The sequence below is a fragment of the Spinacia oleracea genome, chromosome 1 (genome assembly GCF_020520425.1).
Source record: "Spinacia oleracea cultivar Varoflay chromosome 1, BTI_SOV_V1, whole genome shotgun sequence".
Taxonomy (NCBI): Eukaryota; Viridiplantae; Streptophyta; class Magnoliopsida; order Caryophyllales; family Amaranthaceae; genus Spinacia; species Spinacia oleracea.
The window spans coordinates 126,695,284-126,711,307 of record NC_079487.1 but is presented as its reverse complement, the minus strand read 5'-3'; the positions used below and the strand labels follow the sequence as shown (position 1 = coordinate 126,711,307).

Genomic DNA, 16,024 nt, shown 5'->3' with positions numbered 1-16,024 from the left:
AAACTTCTTTTAAGAGGGGTAGATTGTAATCCCCCGTAAATTTATAAATTTTATTAATATATTTTAACGTATATTATTTATATTTAAATAGAATTTATGAATTTTAAGTAATAAATATATAATTAACGCCTATTTATTTTATTTTAAGTACGTTCTAAATATTTAACGATTTTGAACTTTATTATGTTTATATATTTAATGTATATTTAATTTATTTAAAGATATTCTAAATATTTTAGCAATTGTGCAATCAAGAATAATTTTAGAATTTTACGTTGAAAAGAATTTGAATTACGAAAACACGTTCGATTGAATTTGGAAAAACAATCATAACCATTTCTTTTTTTTGAATTCAAACAACTCAATCCTAATGCTAGCCCAATCTGGTGAAGCCCATCATAATAAGCCCAAAACTCCTTCCTTCCTCCCTTCTTCTATTTCACGTAAAACTCAAGCAAAACCCTTCCCCTTGCAAACTCACGTGAAAACCCAAAACTGATCTCTCCCCTTCTCCCTCACGCTGCCTCCAATCTGCTGCTCAGCCACCACTGACCGCCCTCCACAACCGCGGCTGACCACCTGCGTGCTGCGCAGCCACCAACCACACAACCCTCACTGTCGCAACTCCCTCCTTCCTCTTCACGTTCTTTCCTCTCTTTCACGTGAACCTACAACCCTTCTTCTTGCCCCTTCGCACAACCAACCTCCTCCACCGCACGACCACCGCCGACCGCATCTGACTACCGCGCCGACGTGCCCTGCCGTCGCGCCGCCCAACTCACCGGCTGAGGACCCCTCTCCCTTGCGCACAAGAACTCGCTCCTCTTTTGAGGGTTCTCCATTCACGCCACCACTACCAGTACACGCTGCCGCTACCACCAGCCAACCGTGCCCCGTCCGCCGCCGACTGTGCTGTCGTCGTCCCTACCGCCGGCCAGCCACCCTTCTCTCTCCTTTTTGGTTATTTCTTAAACCCTAAGTAACTAATTATTTTAATTATGTTTATTAATTTAATTTATGTTTCTTGAATTAAATTTATGATTTTTATGATTAAGTTATGAAATTTCAGATTATATGTTGTTGAAATTAATTTAATTATTTTCAGATTTGTTAACTACGTTTAAGTTAGGGTTTTAATGAATTTTTATTAATTTAATTCATGCTCCTTGAATATAGATTATAATCTATTATGATTAAATTATATTTTCAGATTATATACTATGTTTAAATATAAAATTTAATTTTCAGATTGGGTAATTGAAATGAAATCATGATTTTATTTATTAAAGCGTGGATTTTTAAGGTTTTAATGTTCTAAAATCATGGTAGAATGATTATAAGTTATTAAAGCTATTATTTTTATGATTTTAAAAACGTTGAGTATGTTTTGTGGACGTTTGAAATTATTTCATATTGCTGGAAATTTTAAAAGGGATGTTTTATTGGAGTTTAGAACGATTTGGGATCATTAGTTTAATAGTTATTATGCTTGGAGGTTATTTAGTTAAGTTTCGATATTGGGGATGGTTCAAAATATGTTTAGGGTGTATTGGAGTACTTTAGTATTGCTGTAAATTGTTGGATATTGATTGGGGAATTTTATTGGTTGTTTTTAGGCGGAGAATTCTTTGTAGGCGACTTTTGAATTCGTTAAAGTGGCCTATCAGTTTGTTTACACAAGGTACGTACATACCTGTGTGCTTGGAATGAGTGTGATTTGTTGAAACCATATTGAAATGATTCATGAACTTCGTTATGTCGAAATGATTAAGGAACTTGGTTATGTTGAAATTGTTGATGAACTAGGTTATGTTGAAAGTGCATGTTTAATATTGTTGGGTGGACATGTTAAGCATATATATTTCGTTATGAGAATTATAGCATGTTGGTATAGATGATTGATGCGAACATGTTGGTTGGGAACATTAGATTATTATTTATATATATTGATTCAGATCGATTGTTTATTGTTCCCTTTTAGCTTTTCACTACTTTATAAGGGCCGAGGACCTTGTTTAGTAAGTTGAAACCTTATACCCATATAGAGGGGTTGATCAGTATTAAAGGAAAGGTTGAATTAATTGGAATAAGTCTTGTGTGACATCTCTGTGATCACTTGCTTAATTCAAAGATAAAAGAAGTTGTGTTTACTTGTTGAATATAATATTTATGTTTGATGAGTCATAACCAAGTATTAAAAGTTAAGTCATGTAAAGTGAACATGAGTAGCAATAGCTTTAGACTGTGCACGTCTAAAGTGTCGGACAATCAGGAGTTGGGGTCATGGGTCGCCTATGGCTTTTTCTGGGGCCGGATTGATCACCGGTTCTATTTTATTCAAAAGTCCCTCGATATCGCAGGTCATTGGGGTTTACGGAGTCGCGCCCGTACCTCGTCTTCCTTAGTGAAGAAGAAGAAGTTTCTAGTAGACAACTCAGTCCATTGACTATTTCAATTAAAATAATGTTAATGATACAAAGGTCTAGTTCAGTCAAATATAGTTTTCAAGTCAATATATCTTGATTATCCTTGCTTATGTTTTATTTAGTACCATGTTAGGATTGTTCGTTTAATAGAATCATGTTAGGATTATTATTGATTTAGTATGTAGTACTCAGCTTTGCTGATTACGTGCTTTTGCTTGTGCATGTTGATCATGGCTATGCGTTATTGATCCTGTGATGACCCAATCTTTGGTGAGCAGTCTCTAAGGATCAATAAGCAGTATCCATCTGCAGGTTTGAAGATGTTGCATCATTGGGATCGGGAATAGAGAGCTTGTATTTAGTTTTGATTTGCTAAGTTAACTTGGGTTTGTTAATTGGGACTTTAAACTTGTCGTACTATTTATATTTCCTTATTTTCGTTGGATGATTTTTGGGGACTAAATCTGTAATAGATTATTTATAAACCTAAAGTTAGTGTTATGTTTTCCGCTGCAAAATTCTGAATAAGCCGTTACGTTTTCACACGGGCGATAATGCCTTGATAATCCTCTACGTTTTATATTAAAAGATTATTTTAGAAAAGAGAGAATTGTCGGGGTGTTACACCGAGATACAATCTGGGCCCCCACTCCTCTAGCTATGGCGAACCCGATCCTGCTGAAAATGTGGGCAGCTGCCCGTGCCCCAATGTCCTGAGCCCTGGAGTACGCCTGGACCCGCTTCAGCAACGAAACAGCACCTTTCTCTAATTCCTCAAAGAAGAGAAGGAAAAAGGAAAGAAACCGTAACCCAAAGCCCTACAACGCGCCGCATACTTATCCTGCTTCCGCTGCGCTGCAACCGCCACAACCCGACCCGGAACGAAGCCAGACAACCCAGATTGCGTCATAGGGGAAGACCCAGCCAAGTCAACACACACATCTAGACCGCCATCCCCATTATTATTATTATTATTATTATTATTATTATTATTATTATTATTATATTATTATTATTATTATTATTATTATTATTATTATTATTATTATTATTATTATATACCCCTTACATATTAAAACTTATTATTTACTACTAATTTATTACTCCGTATTTATTATTTATTCCAAATAAAGTAATATTCAGTTAAGTTATGTTACATTCAGTTAAGCTCTAAAGAATAGGACTTTTGTATGCATTAGGCCAAGGAGTTGATTAGATATTGACTATTGACTTTGTAACATTCAACTTGTAACATTTGAACTTCAATTTGATTCTAGCGTTGTGAAAGCTTTGTTTGGTAATCATTTTCAGTCAACTTAAATGATAAGGTGCTAATAATTTAAGTCGCCTGAAATGATTAAGAGTGTTTAAAATTTAAGGTGGATTACTTGACTGAAATCCAAAGGTTAACAAAAGTAACGTTTCAAAATCAGTGACTGATTTTTTTTCCTCCAAAGCATCTGTTGTTGACTTGCTGTTAAAGTGTCAATGGGCATAAAGTGTGGCTGCATTTTTTGAAAATTTTATTGCGAAGTAAACCGAGTTTTCAATTACATATATAGTATGTTTCAAAGAGTTTATCTTCTACTACTATTATTCATATTTTTGTTTATTTTTGGTCTGTTACTTATTTTTCAGTTATACTTCGTATATACTTATCCAATTTTGTTTTAAAATAATACTCATATTTACATGTGAAACAAATACCTTTGCTAATTGTTCTCTTTTGGGTTGAATTTTAATACAAGGGAAAACATGAAAGGTTTTCGTCTAAAATAAATCTTACTTATAAACTACGGAGTATTATCTTATCAGTTTCAACACCTTATCAATTTCAGATGTGTTATCTTATCAGTTTCAGCTACCTTATCAATTTCAGTTCGATTTCAGCTAGTGTTGCCAAACATGTCTCCTAACTTACAGTTGCAGGTTGATGAAATTTGAAAGTTAGAAACAAATTCTCTCCAACTTGTATTTTTTTCTTCAAGCACGTTTGGCTTCTAGTAGCGCTACATTACATCATTTATTTTTATTTGTGTAAAGAGAACTACAAAAGGCAAGTCAACAAATTATGTAGACTTGAGTACCACCGTCTCAAGACTTTGCCAACTAATCTAGTTCACATCCACATTATATCTATTATTATTGCTATTGCTTAGGAAAAACTTCATATATGTCTTCTTTGCACTACCAATCTATATGTACCATAGCATCCACCATTGCTTATGCTTATACTTATGCTTATGCTTATGTAGCAAATCTCCGAAAAGAGCGACAACCAGTACACTATCCTTACAGCAGTCGAAAAATGACCAACGGGTTACAGGGGAATTAAACCCTGACCTGAATAAGTGTCTGATTCACTTGCCTCGTCACTTAACTACTTAAGTGATCAATATCAATGGATTATACGATGACCGCTGGTTAAAAATCTGAGTAAACCTACTTAAACACGTAACATTGTAACAACTTCGAGGAAGTGTTGGTCCTTACAGTTGCAATGTTTATGAAATCTTGGTAAGATAGTATTAGCTATACAACTAATCTTGGCAAAATTTTCAATAAAAATTAAATTCATTCGAAGAAATAAAGTTCAAAGTATTCAAAGATTGATCACAAACAAGAACATTGCCCTCTTGCAATTGGCTCATTCGAACAAAAAAAACATACACTCATGCACACACACCCTATGTGTCACTGTTCGAGTGTTTTGACATGGATCGTGCGGCGCGCTCTTGTCTATGGGACGGCATGGGCGCAAGCCTTGTGCGAAAAGTGAGTCTCAAGGCTCGAGGCATGAGCGATGCTTGCTTTAGAATGAACACTCTTGTCTATTGGCGACAAGGATGAGGGTCGACCGGGGTGCTTGGGTGCGCACAACCGGCACAAGCGGGACCGGCGACGAGAATGTATATGTTTTGGTGGAGACTTTGTTGAGTCTTGTAAAGCTTAAAAACATACGACACACATGCACAATCTATAAAAGCTAACAAAAACGCAAGTGATTAAGCAAAGACAACTTCTGATGAGAGGTATTGGTTCATACCCCTCATAAAGGTTTAGTTTGAATTAGCTAAAAAGTGCCAGTTAACACTGAACTGACATAAACATGATAATTCTATTCTATCTAAAGCCTAAAAAAATATTAGAAAGATATCAGAAAGCAATAGATAAGCAAAATACACGTAAAAGAAAGTTGGATTCTAACACTATACACATGTTTACTATGTAGCATCAAACTTTACATTTTTGTTTTGCTCTTGATCATCCAACTTCTTTTCCATGGTTTGCTGCTTGCAATATTGAAAGTACACCAGAAAAGCAACCCACTTCACCAAATTACTCAACGAAACCATCATTATAACAATACAAGTGATCAAAACACCAGCAACACTTCCGGTACATAATCCGGCATACAAACAAGGAAGCCTCAAGACATTACCAAACACGAAAAACCCGAGCATCAGCTGAAACCCGGTTTTCTTGCAATGTTTTCCATAGTAATCCGACATTCCAAACGCCTCGATCCCAGTTTGTTCATCCATGAAAGAAATCACCATACTCATGTTCCAAAATGCACTCCACTCTAGGTACTTGTAAAGCAACCCTAGGAATATAACTGAATGAACTGTTAAAGACAGTATATTAAACCAACTAGCTCCTGTAGGATCATAGTAACCGCCAAAGACGAGGCGGTGATTCGAAACAATCCATACAAGGCCTGATAAAGTCATAGTTGACATCAAGTGAACGCAAATGTATGTAACAAAAGTACCTTTAAAGTTAAGTTTCCGGTACAGTAGTAACTCTCTGAGAGTTGTCTGTTTATCATCTGCACCAACTTTTGCTGCGATTTTCAGGGTTAAACTCATGCTAAGGAACTCTAGAACAGGGTAAATTACCAAATAAAACAGAGAAACTTCAACTGTATCATACAAAAACTCTTTTTTCTCGTTGATCCTACTAAAGTTGTGATCATTATAGTATTTACGAGCGAGATAAGATTTTTTTACAAAAGCTGATGCTGTATTGTTTACCAAATAATCATCAGATCAGGGTAAGCAGACATTATTTCTAATGTTTGGGGTTTTGGTAAATAGTTTGATGTGGCATACATGATCGGTTTTTGGAGTTTCATCTCAAAGAAGACCATGAAAATAAAGAAAGGGAGTATAGATAATACCATTAACAAAATAAACTTGGTATTACTTGTAAAGATTTTTAATGCTGATCTCAATATTTCAATGGACTTCTTCAAGTGCTTGAGATTAAGGACAGCTTGCCCGGTTTCTATTTCGATTTGGATTCCCATGCCTGGTAGCCTCTTATTCTGAGACTCGATATCGCCTTCTTTAGGTTGTATGGAAACTTCATCATTCCCTGAACTCATGTCTGCTGTTTTTCTTGGCTACAAACTTCTTCAATTCTCCCACTTAATTAATATTTTCAGTTAATCTTTTGGAATTTGCTAACTTAATAGCCACCCATTTTTTTTAAAACTTTTCTACGTATTTTCCTTTTCGTTGACCATTGACTTTGAAAGCAAGTTGTGAGTCTTTAAGGTATTCATTGGACAGTGACCATTGACTTTGAAAATTCGTAAAGTTTTAAAGGGAAAAAACAATTGTGCTTTAGTAAATAAGTACGAAGTATATGTTTATGTTCTTGGCTCCCACTTTTCATGCCACTTTGAATCAAGATATGAATTTCTAAAGCAATTGCGATTGTGATGTGATAAGGGTAACTTTTATAGAGAGTGAAAGTGGAATAAATATTTCTAAACGGAGGAAGTATGTTTTAATTAACCAAGAAACAATATTCGTCTGTATTCATATAAAACCTCATCTCGAGCGAGTTGAGTTCGAGCCTAGTTCGACTGTTAAACTCAAGTCGAGTCATAAATGAAGATGGATTTGGGTTGGGTTGGGTTGGGCCGGGCCGGGCCAAGCCCACTTTGTATCATGTCGGGTCCGGTCGAGAAGTTTAAAATAGAGCTCAGGCCAAAGGGTTGTCGTGTCGTTCGGGCCAACCGTCGTGCCTAAGCCTAATTTTACTGAATTTAGCGTGCTTTGTCGCGCTTTTTCAAAAAACATGTGGCTTGGGCACGGTCCACGGCTTCGTACTCGAGTCAGACTGTGCTTTTTTTCGTGTCCGAGTCAGGCTTCGGGCTAGCCCAGCCCAGCCCACAACCATCTTTAGTCATAAGCATCTCTTGCGACAACTGGCCATATTTCAGCTTCTCAGGTTGATAAACACTTTCAAGAGCTTGGCCAAACACTGGCTAACCGGGCTCCTGTCGTAGCACCCTTTTATTACTGATGGCAAATGTTGTCCTCCACAATATTTAGAACAGAAGGCCACTAGGCCATTATCGATATAATATACTTCCAAGTTGGAAGTTCTAACTAAATAAACTTTTACACTATTCAAGTATTACATTCTTACCCTCAAAAAATAACTAAAACAAAAGAGAAAGACTCAAAAATCAAGCTAATCCAGAAATGTCATTCTCAATCCAAAATCAAGAGTGAACAGCAGCTGCTTTTACAGTTTTGTCCTGCTCTTGATCATCAATCTTCTTTTCCATAGTTTGCTGCTTGCAATGGTAAAAATACAACACAAAAGCAACCCACTTCACCAAATTTCCAATCGAGACGAAAATCATAACAATACAAGTGATCCAAACACCAGCATCACTTCCATTACACAATCCGGCATACAAACAGGGAAGCCTCAGAACATTACCAAACACGAAAAATCCGAGCATTAAATGAAATCCGGTTTTCTTACAATGTCTTCCATAATAATCGGACAACCCAAATGCCGCGACCCCAGTTAGGTCTTGTGTAAAAGAAATCACCATTACCATGTTCCAAAATGCACTCCAACCCATGAACTTGTAGAGCAGAGCTAGGAACATCACTGATTGAATTGCAGTGTACAGAACAAACCCAATACTTGGAGATCGTAAAGAAAAAGAGTAGCTAAGGTGATTCCAAACTACTATCCAAAAAAGACCAAACAAAGTCATAGATGAAAGCAAGTGCACATAAAGATAGGTAATAAAAGGACCCTTTATGTTAACCTTCTGGTGAAGCAACTCTCTGAGAGTCGACTGTTTCTCAGCTGCATGAACTTCTGTTGCGAGTTTCGTGGTTATACTCAAACTCAGGAATTCCAGAAGAGGGTAAAGAAACAAATAAAACAGACAAAGATGCAGTGAATCTGAGAAAAACTCGTTTCTTTTGTTCAAATAACTAGTGTTATCATCATCATCATAGTAATTGATGTAGTACTGCTGGGTTTGATTTACTGATTGGGAGAACGATACACTATTTTTCAGTATGGAACTAATAACATCAAGGGGAATACGAGTAGCTCGCATCTTTATAGGATGGTGATTTAGTAGTGGGTTCGATGAGGCATAAATTATGGATTTCTGAAGTTTCATCTCATAAAAGACCATAAAAACAAAATAAGGAAGAATAGACAATATCATTAAGAACATAAACTTGGTATTACTTTTAAAGATTTTCAGAGCTGATTTCAGAATTTCAAAGGACTTCAACTGCTTCAGATGATTGATACCTTGCCCATCTACGATCCCAATTCCTTCTCCAGTTTCCTGCAACCTCTCATTTTGAGACTCGATATCTTTGTCTTTGGGCTGTAAGGAAGCTTCAGCATTCCCTGCACTCATTTCTACTAATTTTTTTGGATACAAGCTTCTTCACTCAATATTTTCAGATAAGCTTTCGATTCAGCTAACTTTAAATCAATCCATTATTTCATTTTCAAACTACACTATTGACCGTTGACTTTAAATTTGACAAGTCAATTCTGGACACTATCATAATGATTGGTGCCCTGAAACTTCCTCAGGGTTGCAAGTTGATGACAATGGAAAAAAAATCAACAATATCTTTCCTCCGTTTTCATATCTGTAAAGCTATGTAAAGCTTTCACTGCCCGTTTAGTAGCCGGTAATAAATGGTGGGAATGAAAATAAATCCAAGTATAGTTTGGTGATGAAAATAAATCATGATGTCCATGATACTGAAATTTTGTCTAAAAACTTGCTACTTTTCTTTATAAATTTCAAATCTCACCTAAAACCACTCCCTCAAATGATAATGGAGGATAATAAAAATTTATAATGAAAAAGAGATAATTTTGAGTGACCTAGCATTACCATGGAAATGAATATTAATTTCTTTACAAATTTACATACAAATTTATTTCCCTTAACACAATTTGCAACCAGCTACTAAACGGGCTGTCAGGGAAAAGAGGTATTGGAGGTATTGGAAATATCAAAGTTCGTAATTTTCAATCTTAACATGATACGGAAAAAAAAACCGTTTTACGTCCCCGTTGCCCATTGGTATGAGCTAAAGGGCAAGTTAAATCAACAAGTAAAACTATCTAAAAAATGAATAAACTAACACAATGGAGAGAAACCTACAAATATCCTTTATTTCTTCCTTGATTCCCATAACGATACATGAAAATGATAAATGGGGCTTAAAGATACCCACTGACCATTTGAGTTTTATTCACTACACCTAATTGCATCATAAGCACGAACCACAACCAGGATATAAACAAATCAGAACAGCCGAGAAGAAACGAACAGTGAAAATATCACTCCAAAATTACATCATTTATGCACCCAAAAATACTAATTCAAAAATTGACAAACTATACTATCAAATGGCATGAACATACAAAATATGTTTTAAAAATATCATCCGGCATTAAGAAAGCAATACATAGAGGTCAATCAATCTTCCGTCTCCATACTGAAAAATCAATCATTTAGTTGATTTTGAAGAGTACATACAAAAGATGTCCCGAGCGCTCACATGAAGGACGTAACAAGAAGCCTGGTTTCTTCAAAATCATGGCAAAACTCCAACAACATTTCCATACACTGTAGTGGGTCTCAAAAAATAAAAAAGTTCCATGCAGCACAGGGGAGTTAAAGTGTTAAACACTCAATAAATGAATAATCCAGTTATATCATTCACTTACTTTGTAGACAATGATATATGATAAATGATATGTCAATGCCTGTCAGCTCAGTCACCTTCTTCTCTTAAGGTAACGTTTGGTTGATCGTAGGAAGTAAAAGTTCATAGGAAGAAGATTTTCCCATGTATTGACATTTCCTAGGAAGTACGAAATGTTGTTTGGTTTGAGCATGGGAAGTATGGGAACTTCCTCCATTTTGAGGGAAGTGAGAGTTCCTACGAAGTGTGACTTCCCATGTTATTGTAAACCAAACAACACCACAATATTCCCCTCCATGTTATTGTAAACCAAACAACACCACAATATTCCCCTTCCTAGGTAGTTCTACTTACCATGTTTTTATGTCTACCAAACAACACCTAAGTTTACATCCAAGGATTATGATGCAAACAGGTGAACAAACCGTGCATATCCACCTAAACAAATAATCACCTCGAGACTACAACTCCACAAGGCAATGTTGGTCCATTAAATACAAGGTCACGACAGAGAAGAATTAGTAAAGAGTTGGTGTGAATTTAAGCAACGCATACCTGCCAGATATATCCATTACCAGGCATATGACACATTCCATGAATAAGCACATCACCTTGTGAGAATTGTAACCATAAAAGCTACACCTCATACGATCCGTGTTACAATATTATGTGACCCAAATCAACTCTTCTAAAAGAATCAGAACAAAGCAAAGAAGCAATCTTTAAAAACTCAAAGCCATTCACAGTTTGCTACTATTCAAAACCAGGTCTTCAAAAAGAAAGCAAATAAGCAACCTTTTGTAAGTCAAGCCAAGCATAGATTCAAGGACATCCAACAAAGTTCGATAATTGTTTTGCAGGGATTAAAATTGTAGACCACCCAAGGTCCAAACCTAATATTCCACACATTAGAAAGGAAACGATCTCAAAAAAGTTAACTATTTTCCCAAAAAAAAAAAAAAGAACTTCCCGAACATTTATGACACCAGCCTAATGCACTAAAATGCAATTACAAACTTCCTAAGTCTCGTCACAACTCACAAGAGATGCTACAAAGGAAGTATTAGGCAATGGATGCAATGTAATCGAGCTATGTAAATATCAAATGAAGGCAGGTAACCAAATTTTGAAATGAAATGACAATGCATTCTACTGCAATTTGAGCATTCAAATTCTATCTCAATCACAAAACAATCAAGCGGCAAAGACATGTCAGAAACAAAGGAGCGCGTTTACAAAACACGCAAATTGCAAGCAGGTAAATAAAATAACCTTACCTGCTGAAGGTCTTTTAATTGATGTCACACTGTCCAATTTTTTAAAAGTTTTTCCTGAGGACAGAGGTTGGGGCAGTACTTTTACTGAGTCGCATCAACAAGTATGGAGGTCAAGTCCATAAAAAAGCGATGAGAAGTACGTTACTACGTTGCGACTCTTAAATGTTCAAGCAAAGGGGCATGTGCAGTTAACTTCCTTTTCAACTCTTTGTGTAGATTTTTACAACATCCAGAAACAGAACTTTTGATTCCTATGCCCCCTCACAACCAGCTATGACGAACAACAAGGGTCTCATCTTCTCCAACCAGCCAAACACGGTAGTCTAAATGGAGCAGCTTGGTCACAGATGATTACACTAAAGTATGAAGGTGTACTGAAGCTGCAGATTCATGATAGCTAAGACGACAAGCAGATGATGATGCAGACAAGCAGATTTGAAAAAACGGAGCACGGTATGCAGTAAGAGTCGAAACGATGCCGTTGCATCCTAAAATCACACCTCACAAAAGAAAATATGAACTTTTAGTCTTTCGAAAACACCAACTTCACATAGAATACAAACACACTAAGAAGATTTTAAGTACGCGAGATTAACATATGATCACAAAACTAAAATTAAAAAAAAAAAATTAAAGCATAACAGAAACCTACAGCATTCAGAGAGCCGTAGAGCAAACTGATGCAAGTTTATAGCAATTCATAGTCTTCACTTCAATATGCACAGTACTATCAAGTATCAAGTCTCCACTCTACTAGTACTATCATTGGACCCTGCAACTGCTGCCTCCTAAAGCTCCATCACCATTGACCAGCATCAAACCCTGCAGCAGAAAAGTTAAATTTATAAGATTAGAAGAAGCACACTTACGAGATGCAATCTCAATACAAGATTCAAGATCTAAGTGTATAAATGAGGACCGCACAGAGGGCCACAAATGATATTGATCTAGATGATTGGCATTTGGCTATAAGAAGGAACTTGATTATAGATCGTGCTCAATAACACCTTACCACTTCTAGTAACTCTTGGAGCATCTAGTTACTCGTCAACAAATAACTTAGTGCCATTATACGCCACTGTTAAAAATATGCTAGTAAAGCTCAAACAAGGGACATTCAATTGCTTCAATTTCAGATGTTCACAATAGTCTATGTATGCTCTACATATATTTTCAAATTACACTAAAGCACCCTGTCTGGCCTTTAAAAATAAGGAAATGACAATGATACTTGGACAATCCAATTCAACAAAACAAACTAATAAAATCTCAAAACCAGAGGATCCCATCCTTCACACTACAACTTTTCTCAAGTGAATTTTAACCACTCTTATTTCTGATTAGGTAATTACCAGATTACCATCCACAGCCTCTGTAGTCTTTCTGTATTAGTATTATTAGCTACATTAAAATTTGCAAAAACTATTATCGAACAACACTTAGCTAAGAAATGTGCCATTATGAGAAAAATGGATATCAAAGAAAGAATAAGACATAAAAATACAATGGCTAGAATGGTTATTAATGGGAAAAACGCCACATACCCATTAGCATAAGGTGAGGCACGGCGAGCACGGCGTATTGGTGGTGATCTGCTGTAGCTTCGACCACGGCGATATGCAGGTGATATGCTCCGTTTTCTTGGTGGTAGTGGTGACCTCCTTCCTCGTGGGCTATACCCACGTGGGCTATAGCTCCTGCAACATGAAAGGCTCATACATCAATCATTGCTAGTTAAAAAAACAGTGACAAAAAACAAACTCCATCTCTTAATAGCTGTCAAGAAGAGTTTGCAAAGGGGAAATACCCTCATCAACTCAAAAAAAAATCTTATAGGTTGTCTACAATCCTCATAGTACCCAAGCGACAGGGATATACAGAAATGCCAAGTTAAACAAATATATGATATAAATAGAAGCAAAAGCACTGATCCCAAGGGCCATAAGTGAGCTGCAGCAATATAAAAAAAGTTCCAATAAAAAAATGACCACAAAGTATACACTAAACCATCCTTCGTACAAAAGAAAACAAAAAAAGCATTCACAATATCTCAAATGCAAACCTGCGGCCATAACTAGGACTTCCACGATGACGAATAGGAGAAGGACTTCGACGCCGTCCACCACCTACACCTCTAGAACCAACACGCAGGCGACATTCACGAGCAAAGTGACCAGGTTCTCCACACTCATAGCATTTCATATCCTCACCCCCACGCCCACCACGTCCACCTCGACCTCCGCCGCCTTTTGTATTACGGGAAAGTTCAACTCGCCAGCCATTCCTTCCTGTTATATGAGATTGCTCGTGAGTACAAGTAAAATGGCCCATGTTTGTACAACACATAAGGAATCACACTTGCTAATACATGATAATATATCTGGAACAGGCTCACTTTGCAACCAGCCTAACTCATAACTAACATCAGCAACTCAGCATACAAATGTGCGCGTACTGACAAGGATATAGTCGACAAGCAGACCTTCATGACAATACACGGTTTTGATTACCGATATACTCACGTGCGGCTACTAATGTGAGCAATATATAAGGATAATGTTAAATACACATTGGCATGCACAAAACAGTTGCAAGCATGTCCAAGAACAGAATCCAATCATATTAACTCCAGCCAACATTTTCAAAAAAAAAAATTGTTGGATCCAGTTCTTTGAGTTGTTCCCTAAGCTTCTTGCCTTCCTGGTTAAGGACAAATGCACAGCTCGACATAAGGCTATCAACAAACTCAGGCGAAGTTACAAAATACAGCACAGTCTATGATAAACGGATCACTAAACATAGTCAGCTACGATAACTCCAAAGGAAGGAAGGATTACATAAGATGAAAAAAAAGCAATCAAAAGAAATATGGAGTACAATTGAAAGATAATCCTGTAAATTAAGCACATAATGAATGAACTCCATAATAAATAAATAAATAAAAACTCCCTGCCTTATTGATTTGTCAAGAAAATAAAGATTAACCAAGAAGAGGAGCTACCATCAAGAGCATGAATTGCATCAAGCGCATCCCTTTTGTCATCAAATTCAATAAAAGCGTAGCCCGGTGGCCTTCGAGCAACCCAGACACTGCAATATGATTCATGACCATTCGTTAACATAAGTAAACCACTAAACCGTAAGACCATAATCAAAGATAAAATTGTCTAATTCCGTTATGATAGACATCACCCAATTATCAGGAAAAAAAAAACTATCCATACAAGAATTAAAATCCCTAATTATACTATTCAAATCAAAATCAGGATAAATTTATTTGAAAAAGATAAAGACAGAACAAATTTGAACCTGCGAAGAACGCCATAAACTCGAAATTCATCCTCGAGCTCGCGTTCGGTGACTTGAGGATCCAGATTACCAACATAAACCCGTGCCATTGTTAAAGCGATCTGATACCTGGGAAAAATTCGACGAGAATTAATCTACGACAACTCAAAAAAACGCAAAATCGAACCTAGGGTTTCGATCAAACTAAAGTTTTAAGGGTTAATCGAAGAAAAATAACGATGAAGATAGATGGAGAATTGAGGGGAGCGAACCTAGGGTTTCGATCAAAGGGGGGGAATTACGTCTTTGCAATTAGGAAAAACGACACTGTTTGATTTTGATTTGTGCTTAGTTTTGATTTTAAGGACAAATCAGGAAGTTACAAAAAGTCATGGGCTTTGAAGAAAAATAAACACAGACGGACCTACTATAAAGGCCCACGAAATCCCCAACTTCCTACTTCCGCTGATCTTATTTACATGACACAATTGAATTTTGATCACTATTCACACAAGCTCCTTTGACTTGATTTTGTGATTTATATTAATGTTTTGGAATCGTGCATTGGCAAACGTGCTTAAATAATTGTTTCATTTAAAAAAGAACGGATGAAGTATTTCCTAACAAGAAAATAATTTGATATTTAGGCTTTGATTGCTCTTTTAAATTTAACTGAAATTAATTTACAGAGTATCTAGACTTATATAAATTTATTTTAGTTTAACTGAATTATCTGAACTTATTTTAATTGAACTGAATTATCTGACTTTATTTTAATTTAACTTATTTCGTCTAAATTTACTTTTATAAAACTTATTTTTGTTGAATGGGTTTAACTTAAGGTTTCTTTATGTCATTATACACTATATAACCACACTCATTTTTCTGGTTCATTTGCTCATTAGATGCTAAATGAGGTGGAAAACAATTCATAAAAGTTACACAATTAGGTAGACATAAGTGGTTAAGGTTTCTTGCTCCTTAACAAAAAATATCGGGTTCGAGTCTTGGCATAGAAAAA

General features: G+C 36.2%; 2 protein-coding genes across 10 annotated transcripts; both read right to left on the bottom strand.

Annotated features, from left to right (window-relative positions):
* Positions 1-5,435: 5,435 nt before the first annotated feature.
* Positions 5,436-6,869, bottom strand: LOC110782815 (uncharacterized). 4 transcript variants are annotated; one of them, XM_056834902.1, is made up of 3 exons: positions 6,610-6,869; positions 6,202-6,273; positions 5,897-6,033 (listed from the first exon to the last, which is right to left on the bottom strand). In XM_056834902.1, exons 1-3 carry the CDS (start codon positions 6,814-6,816, stop codon positions 6,013-6,015), a joined length of 300 nt encoding a protein of 99 aa, XP_056690880.1. In that variant the 5' UTR covers positions 6,817-6,869; the 3' UTR covers positions 5,897-6,012. The 4 variants fall into 4 exon arrangements, with proteins under 4 accessions (XP_021842754.2, XP_021842755.2, XP_056690879.1 ...); XM_021987062.2 differs by having other exon boundaries at positions 5,436-6,045; positions 6,202-6,869; XM_021987063.2 differs by having other exon boundaries at positions 5,436-6,033; positions 6,202-6,869.
* A 289-nt stretch (positions 6,870-7,158) lies between these two features.
* Positions 7,159-15,428, bottom strand: LOC110782925 (serine/arginine-rich splicing factor RSZ22). Of its 6 annotated transcripts, none has more exons than XR_008918923.1 (7): positions 15,276-15,428; positions 15,025-15,132; positions 14,717-14,805; positions 13,778-14,003; positions 13,260-13,412; positions 12,368-12,537; positions 10,028-12,215 (listed from the first exon to the last, which is right to left on the bottom strand). XR_008918923.1 is itself a non-coding variant. In XM_021987197.2 (6 exons), the coding sequence occupies exons 2-6, from the start codon at positions 15,111-15,113 to the stop codon at positions 12,531-12,533; spliced, it is 564 nt and encodes a 187-aa protein (XP_021842889.1). In that variant the 5' UTR covers positions 15,114-15,132; positions 15,276-15,428; the 3' UTR covers positions 12,217-12,530. The 6 variants fall into 6 exon arrangements, 4 of the variants coding, with proteins under 4 accessions (XP_056682895.1, XP_056682892.1, XP_021842889.1 ...); XR_002531993.2 differs by having other exon boundaries at positions 10,028-12,203; XM_021987197.2 differs by lacking the exon at positions 10,028-12,215 and having other exon boundaries at positions 12,217-12,537.
* Positions 15,429-16,024: the final 596 nt, after the last annotated feature.

Excerpts from the sequence above, each read along its gene's own strand:
- LOC110782925 (XM_056826917.1), bottom strand. The coding sequence starts at position 9,126 with ATGAGTGCAGGGAATGCTGAAGCTTCCTTACAGCCCAAAGACAAAGAT.
- LOC110782815 (XM_056834901.1), bottom strand. The coding sequence starts at position 6,169 with ATGTCAACTATGACTTTATCAGGCCTTGTATGGATTGTTTCGAATCAC.